This window comes from Falco punctatus (genome assembly GCF_963210335.1).
Source record: "Falco punctatus genome assembly, chromosome: 12".
Classification (NCBI taxonomy): Eukaryota; Metazoa; Chordata; class Aves; order Falconiformes; family Falconidae; genus Falco; species Falco punctatus.
The window spans coordinates 8,679,518-8,705,556 of record NC_137592.1 but is presented as its reverse complement, the minus strand read 5'-3'; the positions used below and the strand labels follow the sequence as shown (position 1 = coordinate 8,705,556).

The 26,039-nt window shown below is 41.5% G+C and overlaps 2 protein-coding genes across 3 annotated transcripts in view; one reads left to right on the top strand and one right to left on the bottom strand.

Annotated features, from left to right (window-relative positions):
- Positions 1 to 26,039, bottom strand: part of MACROD2 (mono-ADP ribosylhydrolase 2) — a 936,136-nt gene that overhangs the window by 760,573 nt on the left and 149,524 nt on the right. The gene's annotated exons all lie outside the window — the stretch shown is intronic.
- FLRT3 (fibronectin leucine rich transmembrane protein 3) lies at positions 1,669 to 25,214 on the top strand. The gene is made up of 3 exons (XM_080408510.1): positions 1,669 to 13,459; positions 20,877 to 21,629; positions 22,748 to 25,214. The coding sequence occupies exon 3, from the start codon at positions 22,793 to 22,795 to the stop codon at positions 24,740 to 24,742; it is 1,950 nt and encodes a 649-aa protein (XP_080264636.1). The 5' UTR covers positions 1,669 to 13,459; positions 20,877 to 21,629; positions 22,748 to 22,792; the 3' UTR covers positions 24,743 to 25,214.

Genomic DNA, 26,039 nt, shown 5'->3' with positions numbered 1-26,039 from the left:
AGATATTTTTGTGACTATTAAAGGATAGAAAAGCAAAATTCCATGCACCCTGTAAGAAAGCCCTTTTTGCTTTTCATTTTTTTAATACTCTAGCTGTGTCTGAGAAACACAATTCTACCAAATTCATTTTAAAAGGCCTGTAGACTGCCAGTCTGACAAGAAAGCATGGCAAAAATTATGCAAAAGTGGGGAAGCTCTCAGTGAAGAACTCCAATGGCGCATTGGTAGAGCGCAATCTGAAGCTATCACTGCTGCAGCTGTCTCCACCCTGGGGGGAAAAAAAAAGTTAATGGCTCTAGAAAAGCTTTAACAAGAAGGAATTAAAAACCAGAAAATTTGCTTCAGTGTGAGCACGTGGAGGAATGTAATCAATATACGTATCCAACAGCAAGTTAAGAGTGATTTACCTGCAACCATTAAAACCCGGAATGTGTGAGAACTCTTATCAGTTTCATTACTTGTCTTGCAGAGAATGTCCAAAGCCACCGAAGCCAGACAAATCACAAACTAGAGAGAACAGATTTTAATAGCAAGGGCAGTTTGGAGAGCAATCATGCAACAGTTAATATTTAAGATATGCAGTAGATTCTTCATTTCACCTTGAAAGACCAGATGCTTTTTGAAGTTGTGCCTGTGACAGCTCTGATACCCAAAAATAATGTTGAGAGGTTATTTGGGCTCCGTTATACAGAAGGTCACACTTAATGTCATAATGGAACACCAGGTTACGTTCATCCTCTCTGAACCTGACACAAAACACTTGAATCAAAAAGCATGGGCTCTTAACAAACTATCCTTTTGAAATCATTGTTTTTAAAGTTTATTTTTTACAAGAACGGTGCTGAAGCTTGGCACAGAAGGGGAGCATTACCAGGTGCCACACTCTTAATTATGCACTCACGAACAAATACCTACTCTGGAAATCCAAAAAGACTCTCTGAAAGAGTCCTGAAAGCTCAACAGTTATTATTTTCTATAGAAGTGAATCCCATCTGAAGTCATACATTTAGGTACTACTGAGTTGGCACAGAAATGGATAAAAGCCAGGAAATTCTAAGTTTAAGCTGACTTGCCATCCTTAGCACACACTATTGTCCTTTATCCCTAAAATTTAATTAAAACCTAGTCCTGACCAGTTGTAATAAGTAGTACAGAAACTGATTATTGGAATTGCTTTCCTCCGACGGTCTATTGTGCTACACTTCCCCCTCCGAAAAATACAAAAGATTCTATGTACATTTTTCTTCCTCTGTGAAAAGAGGGCTGGAAAAAAAAAATCCAGTCTGAACTTTTATTTAGTTGCCAATTGTGCTGTGGAATGAAACTAAGCATTTTCTTTTAAAAGCTGATTCAAATTCAGTACTTAATCATGCCATAGCAGAGCAAGAGCAGCAACAAATTATGTTACAATTACATTAGAAATTCTTTTACAAGATTTTGTTTTCAGTCACTTCTAATCTTTCAATAGCTGCCGTTTCCAGGGTTGATACTTTCCTAACAACATTTTTGCCTGAAACTAGCTGCTCTGATGAGGAACATTTGGAACGTAAGGAAAAAATGTACATGCACGTGCACGCAGAGCACAGTCAGGGAGAAAAGCAGCCACACTTGATTAAAAAAAAAAAAAAAAAAAAGTTGTATAAGCCATGAAATATTTCCTTTATTATTCTAAATGGGGGGTGTGGGGGTGTGGGGGTGGGTGTTCCTTGTTCTAGCAGATTATTTACTCCTGTACTCCTAACCAATTTGTTTTCTGTGCTGCAGACCACTGCAATCTAAAATTACAAAGTAATTGTTTTAAAAATTTAAAAGGCACGTTCTATTAGCTCTATTTCAAATAACAGACCCAAAACACAGGCCTCAAGAACGCACATTAAAGTAGACACAGCGCTAACTATGTGGATGACTAAGCCATCCAGAAAGAGGTAAAGGAGCTGGCAGGCAACAGGACACACAAGTTGACAGCACAGGTTTTAAAAGTCCTCTTTGTCTGCAGTGTTCTCCCTCTTAACCCACAAAAAGTCATTGATTTGAAGATATCAAATAACATCTGTTTTCAAAACAACACACTAATGACTGCAAAATTTACAACACCCACTGTTGAAACAAAATTCCAGAAAGACTGAGCTCAGTCTGTAAGTCCAAAAACTTTAAAGGAACCTTCGTTTGTGATTTCAAAAAGATGCCTATAATCCAGGGAACACATTCCTGCCACAAGATGAAATAAAAAAAATTATATACATACATCTATCTATGGCATCATAAGGATATCCAACAGAATTAGAAAGTTTTCAGGTAAAAGCTATTAAACTTTCATAGCTTCAAAGAGGAAAGGTGCAATCCTTCATGGGCCAGCAACAGGTCAGTGCCTGTTACAGCGATGCCTCATCATTATTCTTGTAAATGACTTATGGTTTGGCTGCCACGGCTGCCTTCGTTCTCATCTGCCTCTGCTTTTAGCCGCAAACACCACGCAGCAACATGTTTGCTAGTTGAAATAAAAATGCAAAAATATACAATGTCCTCCTGGCTCTCTGGCCCAACACAGATGAATATGCGTTTCTAGTATAGTCTTCTGCTGACTGGGATCTCGCAGCAAAGGACAAACCCTCAGGTCCCCACATTTCTCCCCGGCATTCCCGAGTTTACGCAGCTACAGTGATGTTTTTCCAGCAGTCACTCCAGAACCAGCTAATGGTCAAGGTTAATAACTTCTCTTCATCTGTAAGAGGGAAAAGAACCCAAAACCACCTTTGGATGAGAAGGTGGGTGGCTTTCACAGGTGGCTGCACAGGATTAATGAACTATACTGTCTTTGGTAGCTACCGAGAAGCAACCCCGCTGCTCAGGTGACTACCAGAATAAATGCTACACATTTCGTCAATAGTTACATGAGGCTGTTTCTACTTGAAATCTTAAGTAACGTAAGCACCACATTGCAAAAGAGCAAAGGGCTGCTAGGCATGACAAAATGAACGGCTGCCGCAGAATCTTAGAAAAGTGCCAGTTTCCATGCCAATACCACAATCCCTTCAATGAGGCACTTTGCCAACATACTAAAATCCTTAAGACCATCAGGAAAACAACAAAGTAATTCCACTGTAACAGCCCCAGCATGTTATGGTATCTATCACTTTTAAAAATACAGTAGATATAGCATTACAGCTTACAGAAAGAACCAAGTATCTTTTAGTTCCAGAAATTAAAAAGCAAAGAACAAAACTGGTTTTGTAGTAATACGACAGGCGACATAAACTGTAAGAAATTTGATAGCTGCATATGCCAAACCTGCACGTTTACTAAGAACAAGATTATATGAGACCTCTAAGGCAGAAGTTCACAGATGCAGCATTGAAGTCAGTTTTGATCAGCGATGGTGGGTGGAAGATCCAGCTTACTAGCAGGTAGCAGGGCTTTGCAGTTGCTCTGCAGGCAGCCTGGAACAAAGACGTAAATAAAGAAGCAAATGAAACTGAGCCAGGAGCAATTTGTGACGTGCACTGTCACTGGCTGTCATTCAGAGCTGGATCATCTACTCTTCCAGCTGATGGATTCCACTTGAACTCACTGTGTGCACAAATACACAGTATCCATTAAATCTGCAATACTAAGTCAGAGCCCCTAACGAGGCTTAAAACTTGACTTTCCATCTTTCTGAAAAGCATGCCCGCAGCACTGTTAAAGCTGACCACAAAAGCCAACTTCAGCTCCAGAGTGCAGCACACCCGACCTATCCACCAGACTGCTGTGGAAGAGGATAGTCCTGCTCCCTTTTTGCAGTGGCGCAGGCACCAGCACTTGTCTGGCTCCATCATCAGCTGGATGGAAAAGCAGCACCAGCAGAACATATTTTATTTTGGGAGGAAGTCTGGTTTTCTGGCAGCTGAGCTAACTAGAGGATTGGCCAAATGCTAGCACTGATGCAAAAGCGGAGACGGGGCTGCCCTCTGTGGTAGCAGCCAGCCAGCTGTATTGTTAAAACCCATTTTTAGATGCTCTTGCCTGGAGTATCAGGGAACTGAACTCAATAACCCGAATCCCTTCTGTTATATGCTTTTAGGCTGGACTGTGTGCAGAAAGTACAGAGCTGACCCGGCACAGGCCTGAAATGATTGTGGTTGAACGATCCATAGCAATCATTACTTGTTCGCTAAAGAATTTACAATTGCAATCAGAGCCTCTCTACATCCCCTGGGAAAAATGATCAAGAAGAAATGAAATAGGCTTTGTTATACCCACGAACAATAACATAAAATAACATAAAGCAGAAATAAAGACAAATGCTAGGCAAGCTAACAACAAATAGAGGTTTCATTTCTCATTGGGGTTGTTTTTAGACGCGTTCATATTTAAATACGAAGGTAATTTCCCAGTGCAGCTGTTAACTGCTCTTCCTGAGCTTCTCTTGGAGTTTGGGTGTTGCATCTGCTGGCATTCGCAAGACAAACTTCTGGTTTCAGTGCTGTAAAACTACAAAAGCAAATGTTTCAAGCATTACTTCCAAAAATCATGCCTTGTATCTCAGGGGATACTATGGTCGTTTTATTTGTAAAAGGTCTGAAGTTTTATGTATAAAACTACGCTGTTATTCTAACGAGCATCTTGCGTGGCTTTTAATCTATCAAAAGACGTACTGAGATATGTATCTGTTGAACAACAACTATAAATAATGTGCTAGTTCAGGCACCACTGATAGTTTTAGAAATGCATGATTTTAAAGAACCATCATTAAGGTCAAGAACTACTCCAGCTTTAATTAGAGGCCTTGATCTGTTTCTCTCATTCAAATGAAGATTTATTTTTTTCATCAGTAAGTGGAAATTAAGTATTTCTCACACATGTTACTGTATCGGAAAGCATGCTTGTCTGGAAATAGATAAATTAATGCTTTAATTATGACCATGGATATACCATATTTGATTCAAATCATAGGTCCAACCAGCCCTGTCACACCACCAGCTAGTTTTTGCTTTTATAGCAACATCCAAAACTGAGTTTTGCACCTACGAGTTTTGTCATAATACCTGAAAAATAGGAATTGATTTATATTCTGGCTTTATAACCCATCTAGACTACAAAGAAAAGAAATGAAAAGCCAAATCCCCTAAGAGCATACATACTGCTGCTGGGTTATCCAGTGTTGGAACAGGTTGCCTAGGGAAGTGTCACCATCCCTGGAGGTATTAAAAAGATGTGTAGATGGGACGTGCTTAGGGACGTGGCTTAGTGGTGGACTTGGCAGCACGAAGTTAACAGTTGGGCTCAATGATCTTAAAGTTCTCTTCCAACCTAAATGATTCTACGACTATACTACAGGCCTTTTGTACTACCTGCTGTATTGGCAGACCTACGCCTGCTTTTAACCTTCTCTCCAGCTCCTCTCCAAAGGGAATGAAGATGAAGCCTCTGGCACTGACGCCACAAGCCTTCAGTGGAGAGTTGTAGATTTTAGGGTGGAGGAGCAGGTATGAGCGTGGCTGTGAAGCAGCTCTGAAAAATCTTTTTCCCCATCAATGAATTTGATGCAAAGCTACTATAGCATAGACCACTCTTAGGGGAGACAAAAACACGCTCAACTTGTATGTGAAAATTTTGGTTTCCTTACTTTTAAGATGAAAGGGAAAACAATGAAAAAGAAAACACAAACCTTGATGAAAGCATTCATGTAATGCACAGCTGCAGTACCTCAAACTTTCCATCCTGCCTTCTGCCATCTCCTACTTCTCTGAACCATACAGAGTCAGAAACACTCCGCTCTTTGGTAACAAAGCTACTGTTGTCACCTTCTCAGACAAGACATCTCTTTCATATGCTGCACATCACGCACAGCCCCATCCACCCTGAGCTCATCCCAAACGCATTCATTTTCCTGAGTCACAGAGCTGAAGGTCTCTTACGGGTTTCTACAGTTTGCTTCTCTTCCATGATTCCCAACATTTTCCCCAAGGCCTTGGGACTGGCAGCAGCAATTAGTGTGTGATCACAAAAGGCCAAAGAACAAAAACATTGAGGAAGGAGATTAAAGATGGATTAAGGAAGAAAAAATATAATATATATATATATATATATATATATACACACATATAAAACAATGCTCCAGATACTAAGCTTGAAATGGCTTTCAGATCCAGTTTCCCATGAAACTTCAGCTTCTTACAATTTCAAGGAACTTCACCCTCAGTAGCAGCAAGGCATACCGACTAATGAATGCATGCTTATCACCTGTTCTAAGCAATTCCCAGGTCTCGGGCCTTCTCCTCGCTTCCCTGCTCTACCAGCAAGCTCTGGGCAGACAGCTGGCAGGAGAGAGCTGCTCTCCACTCATCAGTGTTTCTAGTCATTCCATCCAGGTGTTGCAACTGGGACATGGGTGAAAACTCAAGAGGAATCACTCTAGGAATACCCGGGAAACCCTCCAACATGAATGTGCTTCCGAGACTTGAAGGAACAGCATGCCTCTGCTGAGCATGCCAACACTTTAGAAATGAGATCTCCCTTACATTTGAGGCATCCTTTACATTCTAGACAAAATTTCACTGGTAAAAAGTAAGATCAGTATTAATGATGTATAACTAGGAAAAGCAAATGTGAAAGAATACACATATGCCTTATGACTCTTTTTTCTGTTTAGCTTCAAGGAGCTTTCCACAGTACGTTCAGCCAGCAGATGCTGAAGACAAGCCAGCTTCCACACTGATTCAACGCAGATGGTGCCGGTGGAGCTGATTCCCGTACAAGAGCGGCTTGTCTTCTCAACTGAGATAAAGTTTCTGCATATATATCCTTTTTCTGAGTCAGAATCTCATCAAATGTAACTACACTCTTCAAGGCCAGGGAAATTTCAAAATTCCTGTTAACTCATTTTTAATCACCACCTCAACTTGTAACTTTCTGCCAACGCCATTAACTGCTGTTGTGCAAAGCCACTTCTGAAATGTCCTCTCTCACAGACTAGGAAAAGATGGAATAATCAGCCCTACTTACAACTAAACAAGTCTGTTCAGACAACGTAAACTTAGTCCTTCCTAAGAATAAATGCTTTTGAGTTATTCATATATTCAACACCAGCACACAGCCTTTCATAATTTCAAAACCAGGTATTACACAAGCAAATCAGCAAATACACAGACTCAGACTCCAGCTTACTGCTAGACGTTAAGAGACTAGACACAAACACCACAAATAACCAGGGTGGTGCAGCTGGCCAAAACAGCCTGCCTATGATTTGATTTGATTTGCATGCTAAGCAGGGGGTGTACATTTTTTTAGAGATAACAGATCACCACCTAAAGCCTTCAGCAGCATTAGACCCATGCAGTTGCTTTAAATTTACAAAGAATGGTAAATATTCAAATTGGGTAACTAATACAGTACAGATCTGCACAGAACTTGGCCACTGGAATTTTACTGGATTAGACCTATGTGAAACTGCTCACCTAATTAGAGACCAATGGAAGAAGGAAAGAAAATAGGAAACTCTTTAATACGTAAAAGGGGGGCAAAGGAGAAGGACAATGAGAGAGAGAAGAGAGCTCAGCAGGAGCAGCTCCCCATGGCAGAAGGTCAGTGCACAAAGAGCTGGAATGTAAATGCTCCCGCGTGGGTTTGGTGTGCAGCAGAACAGCTATTGGGCACTGCAGGAGGAGGAGAGGAGGTGGGTACGAGGTAGGGCATACGCAGAAAGCCTCACAGGGAGAGGCTGACAATGGTGAGAGGAGAGGCAGCCAAAACTCTGGGGCTTATCAGGAACTAATACAAAGAAAGAGAAGGGACCAGAAGAACCATTTCTGTGCCTGAAAATACACTTGTGAGAAAGAATGTGACTTCCAAGCTTTCAGTATATAGCTATGAAGAATTAAGATTTCTGAAAACTGCATAGGGAAATACAACAAGAAACATGAATTTTCCCCAAACAAACGTCTGCTTAGTACCTAAACAGTTGACAGCAGGAGCAGCAAAGGGTTCAAACAGCAACAGGCAAAGCAGGTACATGGACAGACAGTAGTCATCCATTCCAAGCCCCGGCTTAGCAAGCCACAAATCACCACTGCCTTGCGTATCACTCTATTCTTGAAGGTGAGATTTGGGCAGCTGTTGCATAAGCAGCAATTAAAGCTCCAAGAAAGACAATCCGAGACCAAAACGGCACCAGCATTTTTTCCCCTGCCATTTCAGAAGGTTTAGATTTTACATTTAATTTTGGTTTTTTAATAGATTTCTCTACTACAGCAACTCTTACTAGAGAGGCAAGCGTAAAAATGCATTTGCCACTTTGTTCAGCTCAGTATAGGCTACATCCATAAAAATGTGAATTTGCAAATGTAAGAAATGCCCTCAGGGAAGAACAGCAGTTTTGTCCTCCACGGGATTCTTCCTCACACATACTAGACACTACTAACAATTGCAGTTAAAGTTTTAAAGGTTGTTTTGGGGGAAGACTATTTCTCCTTTTAACACACTTTCAAAGCCACGTCAAGTGTACAGAAAGCCTATTCTGTTCTGACAGCAGCACCTACTTCATCAAGCTTGCAAGCAAAAACTCCTTGTCCTCCATAGCTGTGAAGGAGTTAGTTCTGTTTCTCCTAAAAGTTTTTGTCTTGGTAGCTTCATAGTTTGACATCTAACAACTACTGGAAATTGCCTGTTAAATACAAAAAAAAAAAAAAAAACCAAACAAAAAACCCAAAAAAAACCCCAGCCTTAAGCAGTAGGAGTAAACTCTTTTGGTATGAACTGTACCCAGTTCAGCTTTCTTTATCCATTCTTGTATGTTCTGTAAATAAAATTTTAAAAAATACTGTACTCATAGTGATACCAGAGGAATTTTACCAGTGTGCTTAACTATAAATGTCGCAAGTGTGTATCCATGACATGGCCGAGCTGTACAATGATGTATTATGTAGTTTAGCTGCTAGTAGAACGCTGCCTTGTATAGTTTAGCTACTAAGTAGGTAAAAACCAGTCTGAAACCAAGACGTGAGCCACAAATGCTAAAACAGGGCCGGAAGAGAAGGTCACAAAAGGGTCAAGAACAAGAAGAGGAAGATGCCGAAGAGGAGGACAAAGAGAGGCTGAAGAAGTCCCAAACAACCATCAGAGGACCCCCGACCCATAAGGCCACATGTAGTAAGGTGCAGATACAACACGTGGTTCACGGAACTGTAATGAATATGCTAATATTTTCTCAGAATGTCATGACTATGTTTAGATCGGCCATATGCAGATAAACAGAAAACAAAGTCAGTATGCACATTGGGTGGAACTTTACCCCTGTGCATCTGGCACCAAAAATAAAGAATGTCTGCTTTCCGAAACTCCAAACCGAGTATTACAGAGTTTTGTCTCCTATTTTTCAGTATCAATAGGCTTTGCAATCTTGAGTACCCCATTAAGTTACTTAATTTTGCTATCAATAGCACATGATCTCATCAGCAAAACTGTTTATTTGCCTTCGGAAAAATAGAGATGTGGTTGCACCGAGGGTGTTTCTGAGTTAACAGGGCTGTTCCCTGGGGCTGTTTAGGAGAGTCAGAAAGAAGAGTGGAGAGAACATGGAGAGAAGGGAGAGGAATGGCAGACAACACAGGTGCAGTGGTCTAATCTCCTGGCATTTACAGGCAGACAAAAGAATAACCAAAATTACAACTATTATCTCCCACACATTCCTCTGTTGCGGAAGGGGTGGGGTGGGTGGCAGGGAAGGCAGGACTTTTGAGCCCACCTAACTTTAAACAAGTATTTAGATTTAGGCTTTTCATACCTTTTTTGGCTCTACTGTGGACTGTCTTGCACAATTACATTCTAATTTTTGTTGCATTTGATACAGAGCTGCTGCACTAAGACAAGGTACTGTATGTACATACACAATCTGAAAGCTGAATTTAACAGGCATTTATTTTTGAAGGAATGTATCCAAAATTGGATTCTAATTTTGAAATGGTTCAGACCATTTAAAAATAAAACTCTAATACAAACTGCAATACGTCTTTGCTGAGAAACTGTACCTAGTCAATATCAGAAAACTTTATAGGACATGTATCATAACAAAAGTTCATATATTACAGTGTCTTCTTTTCTTAGATGCCTACAAATCAACCAATGCCTAGCTTGGATTTGGTACAGCCTGCTTTGAAAAATCAATATAGCCTGACAAAAGCCTAATGCGAAAACCCACTAACATCCATTTCAGCGTATTTCATTGAATATCAAACTATTACTCTCAGCTTTATCTAAAATAAATCTGTCCCTGGGAAGCTTAAAGAAGCAACAGTTTGGTTTTGATGCTTGAAGACATCTTGTTCTCTCCACTGAGGATGCGTGATCTCAGATTCAATTTTGCTTCCTGATCAACATGTTTGGTTTCTTAACATTTCATAAATATCTGCCCAGAAATGTTTATGACTGGAACCTGATCTACAGCAGGACAAAGTAAATCCAGAAAGCCTGTCGAGTCATAGCAAGTCATTCAGGTCAACCTTTGGCTGAAGGAGTTCCCAGAACTGCAATTCTTATCATACCATCAGAGTGCTCAGAAAAAACCTACCAAGCATCATCATCACGTAATGGCATCTTACAAGTGTGTGTTATAAACTTGCATTAAAGTTCTTTGAAACACGTTATGTAGTGTTCCCATCTGCCACCTCTTAAACCCTCTCAGTCCATTAAGTGTTAACAAGATTGCCATGTCTTCTGAAAGGTAATTTCCCTATAGGTCTGACAAGAACTTTTAATCTCCATGCCACAAGCATTAATTAATTCTATAAACAAAATACAGGTAAAAGACTATTTTAACTTAGAAATTCAATTAAAATACCTCATTACAGTCCTAAGGTTTGATACATCTGTGTTACATATTCATATTTTTATTTGCCACATATGACTAACTCCATCGGTATTAAGAGAGTTCCTCCATTCTTCTGGAATTCAAGAGGCCTTGAAGTTCTTCATTTTAAGAAGAAGATGGAGAATGTGGTCAAGCTCTCCATGTACAACAGGTTTTTTATGGAGAACATTTTAAAGGCTACCCATGGTCTTAAGTATACTTATGGAGTTTACATAAAAGGGTGCAGTCAAAAATCTCCTTGCAACATTAAAGACATTTCAGTACTCAAGAGCAGCTGCAACTGTGACCTGGTAAAACCTAATTATTTCTTACGTGCCCTTTGGAATTCTCCTCTCCATGAATATTTACTGTCATTTCTAACTGGTGCCATAAGCACTGGGTCAGCCTTGGAATAAAACTGAAAGATAGCTGAATGCGTACCATATGCATCTTTTACAAATATCCCACAGATATATGTTAAGACTTCACAATGTGGTACAGCAACGTAAGGCTAGAATTTGTTATCTAATATAACTAAGTCAGGCACGAGAAATACCAAATACATGACCTTTTTGAAAAATGCTACTCCAATCTTAAAAGAATCTCAGTTTAAAAACCATTTTACAGAACAGTTGCAGCATCTCAAAATGCCTTCTGCATTACTATAGCCCACTGTTCTGTCCCACATGATGAGACGCAGACACACTGTAATGCCAGGGATACCTGTGTTTGTATAGAACACGCACATACATATCCATATGGCATACACATCATGTAGTATATATACATTAAGATGTATATGTGATAAAGTTGTATATACTGAGATGGTTAGGGCACAGCTCACGCTACTGCAAACATTAATACAGACAATTGAACCTTAACTTGAAGTTAATTTATTATTAGTTATATTTATATTATTATTATTATTAATCATCTCAAGAGAAAGATTACAATTGAAGTGGGAGAGAGAAAAATAAATCCTTCTCCTTTCGTTTCAAGGAAAATCAATCTAGAATTTTGTTTTTAAATTAGCTGAATAAATAGAGCATGTCTATAACATTTCAAACATTTAAATACCAAATACATCAAGCAGCATTCAAAAATCTATTGCAATTCCTCCTGAGAAAGGAGGAGGCTTGACACTTTCCAGTTTGCCTGTATTTCTTTTTGCAAAAATGTAAACAAAGTGAATTTAAATATTCAAACTTCACACAGGAAGTGCAACTATCCTGCTGTTTCTATAGGCCTTACAGAAATCAAGCTCTCTCTGAACTTAATGTAGCTTGGCCTTGCTGTCCTGATACGGGCAAAAAGTGCAAGTGCAGGACAACTGGGACAAGCAGGGACAACTTTGGGGAGCTGCCTTGCACCGGCACCCCCAGGATCCTTGCGCGGGTGAGCACGCATGGCAAAAGCACTGCAGGAGATGGCCAAGATCACCTATGCACTGATAATGAAGAGAACAGGACACTCATTAAAGGAAGCAGCTCTCTGCCTTGAGAGAAACACTCATTTTTATGGAAAAATATTTTAAAAACTCCCAACAGTCAAAACATCCACTGCATCTGCCAAATCTGACGCTACTTGTGTGAGCTAGCAAGCCATAAAAATAAGGGAAACCAGGTTTTATAAAAAAAAATCAGGGGAGTATGTTTTCTAGCTTGCCCCGCAACTACTGTAAGTTTTGGGGTTTGTTAGAAGAGTAGAAAGTTTGTTTTCTGATGCAGATTTCTCGAAGGCTGACGGCCGGCCAGGCCCTACTCATCCCGGGCCTCGGCCCCGCCAGGCACGATAAGGTATCGCCAAGCGAGCGCCAGCCGGGGTGGAGCACTAATACCAGACAGCGCTTACCCACTTGCTGCTTGTGAACTGCACCAAGTGCTAATACCTCAAAATAAACCCCTGGAAGCCCCCGAAGCCGCCAGTGCGGCCTGCGAGGCCTCGGGCGCGGCGCTAGGGCGAGGCCGGGGCTGCGGGGCCGCCTGCCCGCAGGGGCTGAGGGCAACGGTACCGGTCCGCTGGGTTTGTCTGTCGGAAGCACCTGGCACAACCCGTAGCTGCCCCCATCTTTGGGCCACAAGCCAGGGGCAAGCAGTGGCCGGGGGGTCGCTGGCCAGCGCCGCCTGCCCAGCCGGGAGCCCGACCGACAGCGACAGCACGGCGGCTCGGGGCTTAACCGGCAGCGCTGAAGGGACGAAGGGGCCCCCCCTCCCCCCGGCACTGCCGGCAGCGGCACCGCCGACACGAAAAAGGGGGAAAATTAAAACACCGCCGAGGGCAGCCAAGGGCGCGGCCCGGCCCGGCGGTGCGCAGGGGAGCGGAGCGGAGCGGGCCGCCCCCCCCGGGCCGCCTGGCCGCGGCGCCGCCTGCTGCTCCCCCTAGCGCCCGCGCCGCCGCCCCGCCCCGCCCCGCCCCCGGTGACGTTAAGCCCCGCCCCCCGCTCGCCGCTGCCGCCGCGACTTGAGGGCGCGCGCCGAGCACCGCGGCTGCCCCGCGCCAGCGCAGCACCCAGCGCATCGCTCCGCTCCGCGCCCGGCCCCGGCCGCCGGCGCCTCCCCGCGCCCGGCCCCCGCCACCGGTGGAATTACCGCGGCGGCCGCGCTCCAACCAGGATCGCCCCTTTTCCGCGCCCCGCAGGTAAGTGCGGGCTGAGCGCTTCCTCCGCGGGAGTTGCGCGGGTCGGGGTGCGGCGCTAGAGGCGGCGGCTGCGGCGGGAAATTGGGGCACGCCGCGGCCCCGGGGTGCGGGCAGGGCGCTGCGGCGGGAGCGCTCCGCTGGCTGCGCGGCAGGGCGCGCAGGGGCCAGCCCCGCGGGCAGTGCCGGTGCGGCGGGCGCAGCCGGCCCCTGCCCGCCCACCCTCCGGGCGCCCGGGGCGCAGAGCGGCCGCTGCCGGCCCCGCCGGTGCCGTGGCCCCGGCAGGCGGAGCGCGGAGCCGCCTTCCGCGGGGGCGGAGGGAAGCCCGGGGGAACCTGCACAGCAGCGCCGCCGGGCCGGCTCCCCTCGCGCGTCCTGGGACCCCAGCCCCTCATTTTAACGCGGTAAGGGGGGAAACCTTCCTGCCCGGGCCATGCACGGCTCCCCGGGTTAGAAAACATTCCCCCCCCCCCCCCCCCCCGCCTTTCTGCATATGTTTAAGTATAATCAAAATCCCAGCGAGAGCGTTTGTGCCCCCTCCCCGGCGCTGCCGCTCCGCACGCACAAAGTCTGCGGGTAGGAGATGGGGGAACAAAATGGTTGCACATACGTTAAGAAGGAATGCAACAGGCCCCATCGCCTCCAACCCGCTCCTGGGGAAGAGCAGCCTCCTGGCATTCGCAAGCTCCTTGCCTAGTTTTATAATCAACTTCTCCGCGGTTTCCAGTTTATTAAGGGACCGGCTGCCCTCGTACGAGCGCAGCAAACGCGTTTACCCATAGCTCGCGAATTACTTCATCCACTTCTTCCTTTGCGCACCTTCATCTCTAGGCTACTCTCACCCCGCGAGCGGTTTCGGCGCTGCGAGGTGTGCCGGAGGCTTTTGTTTTACCAATTTCCCCGAACGCAATTAGGAGCTGTAACTTAGTTGATGAGGCGAAGCCCGAGCGCCGCTACCTCTCCCGGCGCAGCAGCCCCGCTTCTCCGCAGCTGCCCTGCCTGGCAGCAGCTACGCACGGAGCTTCTCCATTTTTTTTATTTTTTTTTTTAATTTTTCTATTATTATATGGGGGGGGGCTCTTTTGGTTCCTGCTGAGTTCCCAGAGGCAGCCCTTTGGCCAGGCAAAGCTCTGCTCTTGCACAGAGAGCTGCCTTTCTGGCTCAGCCCTCCTCTCTTTGAGCTAGCCTCAATTTTAATCTCTCCGCCCGCAGAGGGGTTTGAGCGCAACCCTGGCGCAGCCAGGCAAAGTTGCGAGGAGGAGTGTTGCAAACGCGACGGCGAGTGCATGTAATTAACTAATTCACGGAGTGCTGTTAGCCATGGGTTACTAATTTGGACTGAAGGCAAGTCACTTCCCTTCTTCAAGGGATCAATTCTTGTCAGTTCCCAGAGTACAGCAGACTATTTTCTACACTAGATTTACACCGAAATGCAGAATTACTTTACAATTACATTGGATTCCTGCAAAAGAGCACGTCAGCTGAATCTGTTCTCTTATTGCCACTTAGAAGATTCGTGTTTCGCATTTCCATGCAAATCCTGTATGCAGAGAGAAGTATAGAAAGAAGATGCTGAAAACGCTTCAGTCTTTAAAAAAAAAAAATTATCCTGACCCCAATTTCCTTGCCTAAAATACACTGCCCAAAAAGATAGAAGCGTCAATTATGCTTACCAGCTATTGCCTGGGGATATGGCGTCTTAATGAACATTTCTTTGAATTAGAGTGAAAAATGCATTTGTCAATTCAAGTGTACAAAGAAAAGAATTACTTGCTTTAAAACAGAAAGATCAGTATGTGTTTTCCTTGTCAATATATGCCACACATTAGGTCATACTTAAGAGGTTTTAGTGCCCTTCCCTCCTCCCTGAATAAAATAAATAAAAAAAACCCCAAACACCACCCTCGAGTTTCCTTTAATTTATTCCAAAACCATACAATACAGTCCTGTTTAATATCTGTTTTCAAATATTTCATAAACAGAAGATATACCTGGGTTTATAGAAAGCCAGTTATCTTAAAATATACTGAGGTTATTCTAATCCTTCTATTCATGCTGCTATCAAGCTCTTCTATTTTTCCATCCACATTTAATCACTTCTAAAAGCTGTATTTTTTCCTGTCTTCTGTGCTCCTCCTATATACCAGAAACAGTGACAACCCTTGGCATGTATTTAAAATGCTAATTATCTTTTTTTTTCTTTTTGTACATTCATACCGGTTTATTTTAACTGGAAAATGACCATATAAATACCATAGTTTGTACAGTCAGCCTGGAAAATAAGATTCTGTAGACTCTCTAAAAGAGTGATATTTTTATTTCCCTCCTTTGGAGGCTGCCTTTGTTTTTCTCAACAGGAGACTTTGTTGTAATTAAAGCAGAGAAAACTGGACAGCAGCAAAAAAATCTGACTTGTGGCTCTTAAAAGTACAGGTTTTGTAGCATGTACCACCCCCCAGTGGGCAAAAAACTCTAGTAAACTCACAGCCAGCTTTAATCTCCAAATAAAGTGTATACATTTTGCAGCAAGAACAAAATAACTGCATTTCTGGGTTTGGAGTGTTGGTTTTTTTGGTTTTGTTTTTTTTTTTTCTTTCTTCATTTCTCCTTTGTCACCAATTGCTAAAAGTTGAAAGATACTGTGTCAGGCAGTGGTGACTAATCAAAGCAATTGCTGGAGTTTGCAAACTTTGCATTGCAGTTATTTGAAGTGGCTTGGGTTGGTGGATGGCCATCTTTGTCTCCTTCTAGCAGGACCCACGTATGCTAATGGCTAGTTATTTCTGAAGAAACTTCCCTAATTACTTCAAAGCACAGGAATACAGAAAAATTAATACGTGATTGCTTACATCTCTTTTTACTAAGCGACCAAATACCACTCAGAGCAGGCATTTTGCAAAGTGTTCAGTAAATGTATCATCACAAACTCTGTTGTTCCTTTCATGAGCTGTAAGAATTAAAGCAATCTTACAGCTGCAAGTTTTTAACGTCTTATTTTTTGAGGTGCAAGTTTAGTAAGTTGGGAGATGAGCAAACAACTGTTTTAAAAAGGAAAGAAAAAAATACTGAAACTTTATCCAGCTTTTAAGTAACGTTTTCACATGCCTAACGTTTTGTGCCAGAAACTCCCTATCAGGTATAATTTCACCTAAACTTGTCAAGAGGGGGGAAAAAAAAGAATGGATTTTACTTTGAAACAATGGCAACATTTGTTCCCTATTCTTTTATTTTAAGCATGGGTGAGTTACCTCAGCAGCAGTTCTCAAAAGAAAACCTAAGAAGCCCTAATTGGCTAAGCTCAAAGACCACTAAAACACAACAAAAAAAGGCATTGCAAAACACTCCCCCTCAAAGTGCTTTTTTAACATGCAACTTTTGCAGAAGCAGAGTAATCAAAACAAGAGAGTGAGTAGGAATAGCACAATAGCCTGAATCTTTTCAACCTAGCCTCTTCAAAACTAGGAAAGGTTTTAGAAGTAAACTTCAGAAGGGAGCAACTCCTAGTTCATTTCCATCCTCTACAGCAAATACTGGTTTGGCTTATCTTAGGCATGGAGTCAAGCTTTTACTGAGAATCCATTTTAAGTCAGATTCACTTGTATTTGAGGGGAAAATCACATTAAAAAATTCATTTTTTTTAAGACACTTGAGTTCAAACCAGGAAGACTAAAGCAATACTATATTCAACTACAGCACAAGAAGGGGGGAGGCACATTTTCTACAAGTAAATAGAGGGGGGGGGGAACCAAAACAAATTTCACCAAAGCACTCTCACTTTAACAAACTCCTTTGCATTCTTTACCCCTTGGAAAGACAGCGAGAGGAACTTCTGCTTGCCTAGCACCAAACAAAAGACTGGGGCACCTTCCTGAAATATGATGATCGTGGAAATTGCAGCTCCTAGACAGGGTGCTTAGAAAGCATTTTGCTGTCACGATCAACTTAACTCTGAGTAACACACTTAAAACAATGCCCATACTTTGTTTTCTTTAAGTGTAGGTTAGCACTGTGGAACTCCTTTAAAAAAAAAACACCAAAAAACCCTCACAACACGGTGAAGTTATTTAAGAGGCAGCATGACCTTCGTAAGCTAAACTGGCAATATATGCAGTAGAGAAATTTCACAAGTATTTTAAAAACTAAGCACATCTTACATTTCTGATAAATTCCAGATGCTAAACAAATACATTTGTAATTCTGGAATATATGTACACTGATTAAGCAAAATTGTTAGGCTTATCAAGTCTGTATATTCTAATGTTACCTGCAAATCATACTGTTGTAATTTATAATCTAAAAATACTGGGTTGTTTCCCTTTCCCCTGTTACTTTGATGGTTAGAAAGAAGCCGCTGAACTACCAGAGTTCCTGCCGGAGAACACAGAGGTGGATTAGAAATTCAAATAAGCATTGTGTGACCTCGAGTGAGGCAGGTCTTTATTTTATTCACATTTTATCACAGCTTAGAAAGAAAAGATTTCCCTGGCACCATTTGCAGGAAAAGTCCAAACTTTTCAAGTATACAATTTTTATTTTTTCTCTTTTTTTTGCTATTGACAGGGAGTGCAGCAGGACTCCACACTTCATAGTAAATACAAGAAAAATATGCCAAAGAACACCACTGTATAGTGCAAATTACTTTGAATATTTTAAAATAAGATGTCCCCCTGCTTAGCTGTACCACAGCAATAAATACACGTGCAAGGCTCAGGCGTTACTGCTATCTGTAGTAATATGCTTGCTTACACAATGTCCAGGGAAAAGTAATTTAACCATGTAGTTCAGCAAAGTTCATGAAAACATTCAACTTGGAATAAAGATAAGCAAAAAAGCTGCTGCTCAGTTGTTCTGACATTTCTTACCAAACCTCCCCTCTCCATCATTTTTGCATTTAAAAATTAAATTTAGCACACACTTCCTAAAATCTGCTCTGCTCAAAAGTAATGACTTCTTTCAGAACCATGTGTCCATGAAGCCTCCCAATTTGATGTTGCAGAAACCTGGACACAGTGTCTGTGCCAGTGGGGGTCACTTTTTCTTTTCATCCTGCCGGATCAGCTATAATGACTTGATGTCAGGGAATATTTAGAGACAGCTCAAGAAGGGGAAGGTTGGAGCACGGCAGCAGGATTCCCTTCTTCTCTGAAGACAGATCACTGGAGCCTTTGATATGCAAAAACATTGTTTTCAGCTATGGCTTGAGATATAAAAGGGAAGTGTGAGATACCAAACAATCAAGACCTGAAGAAAACTATTCTAAGTTTAGAAAAGGGAGTGGGGGGTATAGTCTTAATCCACATTTTTGAAACAGTGTCATCTTCTCCAAAGAGACCTGCTTTTATTTTTCTCTCTCTTGTTAATCATGTAATTTTGAGAGAAGGGATAAAAAAATTCCAAGAACTTAATGAGCTTTAGTGCTTTCATTTCAATCCTACACATTACTGCTATTATAATAGCGGCAATAAATGAAGGAATGATTATCAAATGGAGCAAAGAGGAAACAGTTTATATGCTAGAAAGGTAAAACAAATGAACTTACTTTCTCATAGATGTATATATCTATAATGTATGCATACTAGAGCCTCTGTTTTGCTTAATACTAACATGGTTTTTACAGGTCTAAAGAATCTAAAGAAAATTTGTTTGCTTGGGTTTTTTTAAGTACTTAAAAGTTACTGTAACCTTCGAAGGCCTAACTAAGCAATTTATATTCCCACTTTACAATATACTTCCAGAAACTATGTTCTATCACAACTTCAGATTAGTTCCTAAGAGATACCATTTTTTCTACAGCTGTTAAACAACTGTTTATTTCAAAGTTTCAGGAATAGAGCCTGGACTTCTTTCTCAAACACTTCAGTAATAAGACCAAGAAAACTGCACACTGGAAGAACACGAAGCCTTTTTGTTCCACTGTCTGATGATTGCATAATTTGCCCAAATTACATAAGCTATCAAAAAAATGCATTCCCTTATATTCTAGTATGTAGCCACGCAGATTGAGTTTTCCCCATAAATAAAACATACGTTAAAATACTTCCTTATGCCACAGTGGGGGTCACTTATTCTAAATTACTATTTTCATTAGAGAACTGCAGAAAACAAGGGTCAAAAACAAAGCTCAGATGAGTCTGAAAGCAGCATTAAGAGAGAAGAGACTTTACCATTCCCTCACTAGACAGTCACACCGGGCTTTCGTTTTTGTGGGTTTTTTTTTGTTTTGTTTGTTTGGGTTTTTTTTAATGGTCAACATTTTTCTATGAAGAAGAGCAGCATAGTTTGTATCTATGTCAGTCATTTTGTATCACTGCGTATATCCTCTTGCTATAGGAGTATTACTGATCTATTTCATGATGAATCTGCTTCAGATTGCGGGACACAAGAGTTTAAGACAGAGACTGTCTGTTAAGGTCTCATATTTTATAACGGACCAGAAGCTACTGGTTAATAAGCTCATGAGGCAGGCAGCTCGGCAAGCGTTACTCAGCATGCTGTTTCTTCCTAGCATTTCAGTTCTGGAGACTGTGCTCAGTTCTCTGGACAACATGCAGTCACCAAACAGAGAAGCAAGTAAACGTTAAGGACATTTTAATTTCAGATTTAACCACTTCTATTTCAGACATACTAGGTGCTCTTAGGGAACACAGACTTGATATCTCACTGGATACTTTCTAAAATAGTGACATGAAGTAGCCCAGATTAAAAATACCATCAAAAAATAACCAAATAATTACAGTTATTCAAGTAAGAGGAAAAATACTTTCAGTCTTGGCTGTTACTATGTTGAAATTAGAAAAGTCAGATTAAATGCCAGTCTAATAACCAATTCTACTGTGCAAAGCGACAGATACAATAGCTTAGAAGTTCAGACCACAAACGAAGCACATTTAATGGACAAAACTCACATATGAATCAGTTGTCAAAGAGTTGATATAGATGCCTAGCTGGTCCCCAATTCTGAATCAGCACATTGCAAATGTGAAATATTTAGCAAAAACATTTCCCCTTTCATCCAGTAACTACCGAATGTTAATTGCTCTCTTTACATTTAAAAACCAAGGAGATGACCATTATCTATCTTCCTTTACCAAGAACACAAAGCAAGCAACCATTCTGGCCTCCTCCAAGGAGGCAGGACTGGCATTTGTAATCAGGTGGGAAACATCATTTAGGAATACTTTGTTGCTGTCTGTCAATTCAGGTTTACTTTTATTTTGTAATTGAAAGAAAGGAAAATACAGTTCCAGCAAAACCTCTTCTTAAACAGCTCAGTATTTTGCTGAAATACCAATACTTTGGGAAAACAAAATGTGCTGGTCATGTATGCAATAAGCATAGCATGAGTTACATAGGGTATAAAACCCAACTGAATACTAGTTGTTATTAATTCCAATTTTTGTGTTTGTTTTTACCTTTGCAGGAATTTAAGAGTTCAAGGGAAGCTTTAAAAGGGGACTTTTCTGGGAAGCAGATCATATTTTTGTGGGTTTTTTTTTAATGAAGAAAATCATCTGAATTGCCTGACATTTCTACGGTAGAGTAAATTGCGTTCTTGCAGCGCAAGAGGAATTCTTTCCTGCATTACAAATTTGGAAGAAGCATTAAAAAGTGAGAGTCGGAAAATGGTTCTGTCAAGGAGGTGTGGATGTATCAGGATGTAGCTACTGTACAAAGATTGCACGTGGATAATTCTGGACAGGAAAAAGCAGCCCCATTCCTGTCCTCCTGAAGAGGCTACCATCCTTCAAGCCTCAGCATAATGAATAGCTTCCATCACGCAGCGCTGCAGTTACCACCTCTGACTACTACGCTGCACAGAGGAGTTTGTAAGAGTTACAAAGAAAGTAATTCCTGCTAAAGGCATTAAACCAAACAAAAGAGGCTCTTCATTCACTGACTTTACATGAGGACAAAACCAGAGGCAAGCTGAAGCTTTTCTATGCCCCAGCCTGGTGTGCTTATGTACCATGATAAATCTTGGTTGGAATGCTCATTGAGTATCGTGCCAGGAGCCAGGAAACCCACACCACCGAGAAGGACCGTCTGAGTAAACACCGTTGAGGAAAAAAAAAAAAAAAAACACAGCTCCATGGAGTAAACTGTAAGAGTGACTCACAAGGCATTCCTAACTGGATATCCTCAAGCACAAAATTTACTCATACCTTTAAATACGGTAGGATCAATATTAATTTATTTTCCTTTTTGTGCCTCAGAGAATAAAGTTCAATTAATAAATGAACCCACAAGAGAAAAGGTCATGACACCGCTTAATGCATAGGTCATCTTGCAGAAGTTCTCACAACCCTAATTACAATGGTAATTGAATTATGTTGTCTTAAAAGCTATAAAAATGCTAATTGCTTGAGCTCAATATACAAACACACTACCAATGCTAAGTACAATTCCAGTCTCAAGAGTTAATTTATATTATCCTACCCTGCACAGTTTGAACTAATAAGATGGGAAAATGTGGTTAAACCTGCCAATAGTCTCTTATTAGTGTACTGCTTAGTAAGACGACTTTTGAGAATGACAAATATTTAAACATGAAATTAAGCATGTAATGAAATATTCCATCCAGTCAACTAGAAAGCCATCGCTCTACCGGACACATCAGGTTTTAGCTACCTACCAATTACAACTTTTACCTTTCTAAATATTCCAGCTCAAAACCCAAGAAAAGTAGACTGCAGAAGTGGTAGGATACACAATATGATGTTGAGCGCACTGAAAACCTTGGAAAAAAAGTCCTTAACTGGCCCTTGCTCTTTTGACTGTATTTTATGCTTTGCCATTAGGACTTTTTTGAACCCGCAAAATAGCTGCCGCTAAACTTGTGGGTTTGGTAAGGGTTTATAGTTCACTTAAGGGCTCCTGAGGCAGTTAGCTGGCTTAGGAATCACTTCTTATCTTTCAGATACAGAATGATTTACTTGAACTGTGGTCTAACTCCAGCTCTGTATTTATGTGGTATCTGCAGACAGAGATTGTCTCTGCATGTGAAATGTAAAGCAATCCTTAGAAAGACCCTTCTTGCTTAAGCAAAACAATTCACAGATTAGACATACTTGATTGTACATTTTCAATTACTATGCACAGTAACCTATTAATGAATCAGTACATGAAGCGGTACAATTACTGATGTAAGGAAAAGAAAGTAAACCGTGTCTATGGGCTTGAATTTTGGTATAATACATGTGTTTCAGATGTCTTCTGTAATGTTGAAGTTGAATTTTCATTGCAGTTTCTTCACTGATGATCTGGATAATTTTGTTTGTTTGGTTTTTTTAGATTGTTGAAGATCAGAACTGTATACAAATCTCATCATTCCTGACCATGATTAGTGTAACCTGGAGCATCTTCCTAGTTTGGACTAAAATAGGGCTGTTACTTGACATGGCACCTTATTCTGTTAGTGCCAAACCATGCCCTTCAGTATGTCGCTGTGATGTGGGTTTCATATATTGTAATGATCGCGATTTGACGTCTATTCCTACAGGAATCCCAGAGGATGCTACTACCCTCTTCCTTCAGAACAATCAAATAAATAATGCTGGGATTCCTTCAGAACTGAAGAACTTGCTTAGGGTGGAAAGAATATATTTATACCACAACAGCCTAGATGAATTCCCCACTAACCTCCCTAAGTACGTTAAGGAACTGCATTTGCAGGAGAATAATATAAGGACCATTACTTATGATTCGCTTTCACAAATTCCTTATCTGGAAGAACTGCATTTGGATGATAATTCCGTTTCCGCTGTTAGCATCGAGGATGGAGCTTTCCGGGACAACATCTATCTCAGACTTCTTTTTCTCTCTCGAAATCACCTTAGCACCATTCCCTGGGGTTTGCCTAAAACGATAGAAGAGCTACGCTTGGATGATAATCGTATTTCCACGATTTCAGAGCTGTCCCTTCAAGACCTTACAAATCTAAAACGTCTTGTTTTAGACGGAAATCTTCTCAATAATCATGGATTGGGAGACAAAGTGTTCATGAATCTTGTCAATCTTACAGAACTGTCATTGGTCCGCAATTCGCTCACAGCTGCACCTGTAAATTTGCCAGGAACAAACCTAAGAAGGCTTTATCTTCAAGAAAACCACATCAACCGTGTGCCACCCAATGCTTTCTCTTACTTAAGGCAGTTGTATCGGCTAGATATGTCCAACAACAATCTTAGCAATTTACCTCAGGGTGTCTTTGATGATCTGGACAACATCACTCAGCTTTTTCTTCGCAACAACCCTTGGCACTGTGGGTGCAAAATGAAATGGGTACGTGACTGGTTACAGTCGTTGCCTTTAAAAGTTAATGTACGTGGACTGATGTGTCAGGCACCAGAAAAAGTACGTGGAATGGCTATCAAAGACCTCAATGCAGAACTATTTGATTGTAAGGACAACGGCATGATAAGCACCATCCAAATCACTACTGCAGTACCAAACACATTATACCCAGCACAGGGGCACTGGCCAGTTTCTGTCACCAAACAACCAGACATCAAAACTCCCAACCTAAATAAAAACTACAGAACCACAGCAAGCCCAGTACGCAAAATCATTACAATATTTGTGAAATCCGTAAGCACGGAAACTATTCACATCTCCTGGAAAGTTGCACTGCCAATGACTGCTTTAAGACTGAGCTGGCTCAAGATGGGTCACAGTCCCGCCTTTGGATCTATAACCGAAACGATAGTTACAGGCGACAGAAACGACTATTTGCTCACGGCTCTTGAACCAGAATCGCCATACCGTGTATGCATGGTTCCCATGGAAACCAGCAACACCTATCTCTCCGACGAAACGCCTGAATGCATTGAGACTGAGACAGCGCCTCTTAAAATGTACAACCCTACCACCACCCTCAATCGGGAGCAAGAGAAAGAACCTTACAAAAACTCCAGCTTGCCCTTAGCTGCCATCATCGGTGGTGCGGTGGCGCTGGTGGCCATAGCGCTGCTAGCCCTGGTCTGCTGGTACGTCCACAGAAATGGGTCCCTGTTCTCCCGGAACTGCGCCTACAGCAAGGGACGCCGGAGAAAAGATGACTACGCCGAAGCGGGAACCAAGAAGGATAATTCCATCCTAGAAATCAGGGAGACTTCTTTCCAGATGATACCAATAACCAACGACCAAGTGTCCAAGGAGGAATTTGTAATACACACCATTTTCCCACCTAATGGCATGAATCTGTACAAGAACAGCCACAGTGAAAGCAGTAGTAACAGGAGCTACAGAGACAGTGGTATTCCAGATTCAGATCATTCACACTCATGATACTGAAGGACATGAAAGACTGGTTTGGGTTTTGTTGGTTTTTTTGGTTTTGTTTTGTTTTTTAAAGAAAACAAGAAAAGACTGACTTAACAGTTGCTGTTCTACTGCAAAACACTGGAGTAAAAGACTGACAAAGCAATGTACTGTACATTTGCCATATAATTTATATTTAAGAACTTTTTATTAAAAGTTTCAAATTTCAGGCTACTGCTGCGATTAATGTAGTGGGGATACCTGACCACAATTCTATATTTTAGTATTTTTTAGTAATTTGTACTGTATTTTCCTTGCTAATATTGAAGTTACAGACCATTTAACTTTTGTGTTCTACTGAGTAAGATGACTTGTTGACTGTGAAAGTGAATTTTCTTGCCGTGTTGAGCAGTCAGAACATTCATCTGAGATCCTTGTAAGTGTAAGCACAGGCCATTTTTCACTTTGGTATCAATAAAATAATGTTGAACCTGGCAAATCAGGAAGATCAAGAAGTGGTTGCAAAAACTCATAGAACTTTAAATGTTGGGTCCGCTGAATCTGTAAACCACAACAATATTCAATAAACAAAAACGCGTGTAGTAATGGGCAATATCAGCTGTCTGGATATATCCATTCAACGATGGTAAAATCCAATTTAAAAGAAAATAATCAAATTGATGACATGCATGAGACTGAAGCTTTTGACACGTGTGAAAAAAGTAATTGATCCCTGGAAGAAAGCCTAATCAAATTCCTAATAAGGAAATTTTAAAAAATGCACTAGGCTCTACAAACCAAGAGGATAGATACAGTTTTGGTATAGATTTGTGGTTATCAAAGCCAGAGGTCTGCTTATTACAGGGAAAACGATGTATGGTCACAGGCATTTGGGAAGCTAAGGCAGGAGGACAGATACAACACTTAGAAACTGCTTTGAACAAAAAGAGGGCTGAAAGTGCAGTTTCACAAGGAAAAAAGAGCAGGACAAAAAAAAGTAATACAAGCAAGGTCTCAAAAACTTTAGTCACAAAGGTAAGCAGACAATTGGTGAATACAACTTTTTTTAAATTCAAACAGTATACAGGTATGCATTCAGTATACTGCCATTACAGTCAGGAATACTGCCCATTACTGTCGCAGTTTTCCAGAAATTCCTTGATAAATCTGTAAGGTAACATGTTTCTTTTTCTGCCTTCCGACTGAACTATGGGCTGTTTCATGTTTAACCCCCAAGCTGCTCTTTGTTGCCATAATCACTTGTTTCTTCAACTAAAAAACCAAAGTGCTTTGTATGCCCTTTGGCCAGTCCTGTGTGTGCCTT

What these genes read in the sequence shown, in the direction of transcription:
- FLRT3 (XM_080408510.1), top strand. Translation starts at nt 22,793, where the DNA reads ATGATTAGTGTAACCTGGAGCATCTTCCTAGTTTGGACTAAAATAGGG.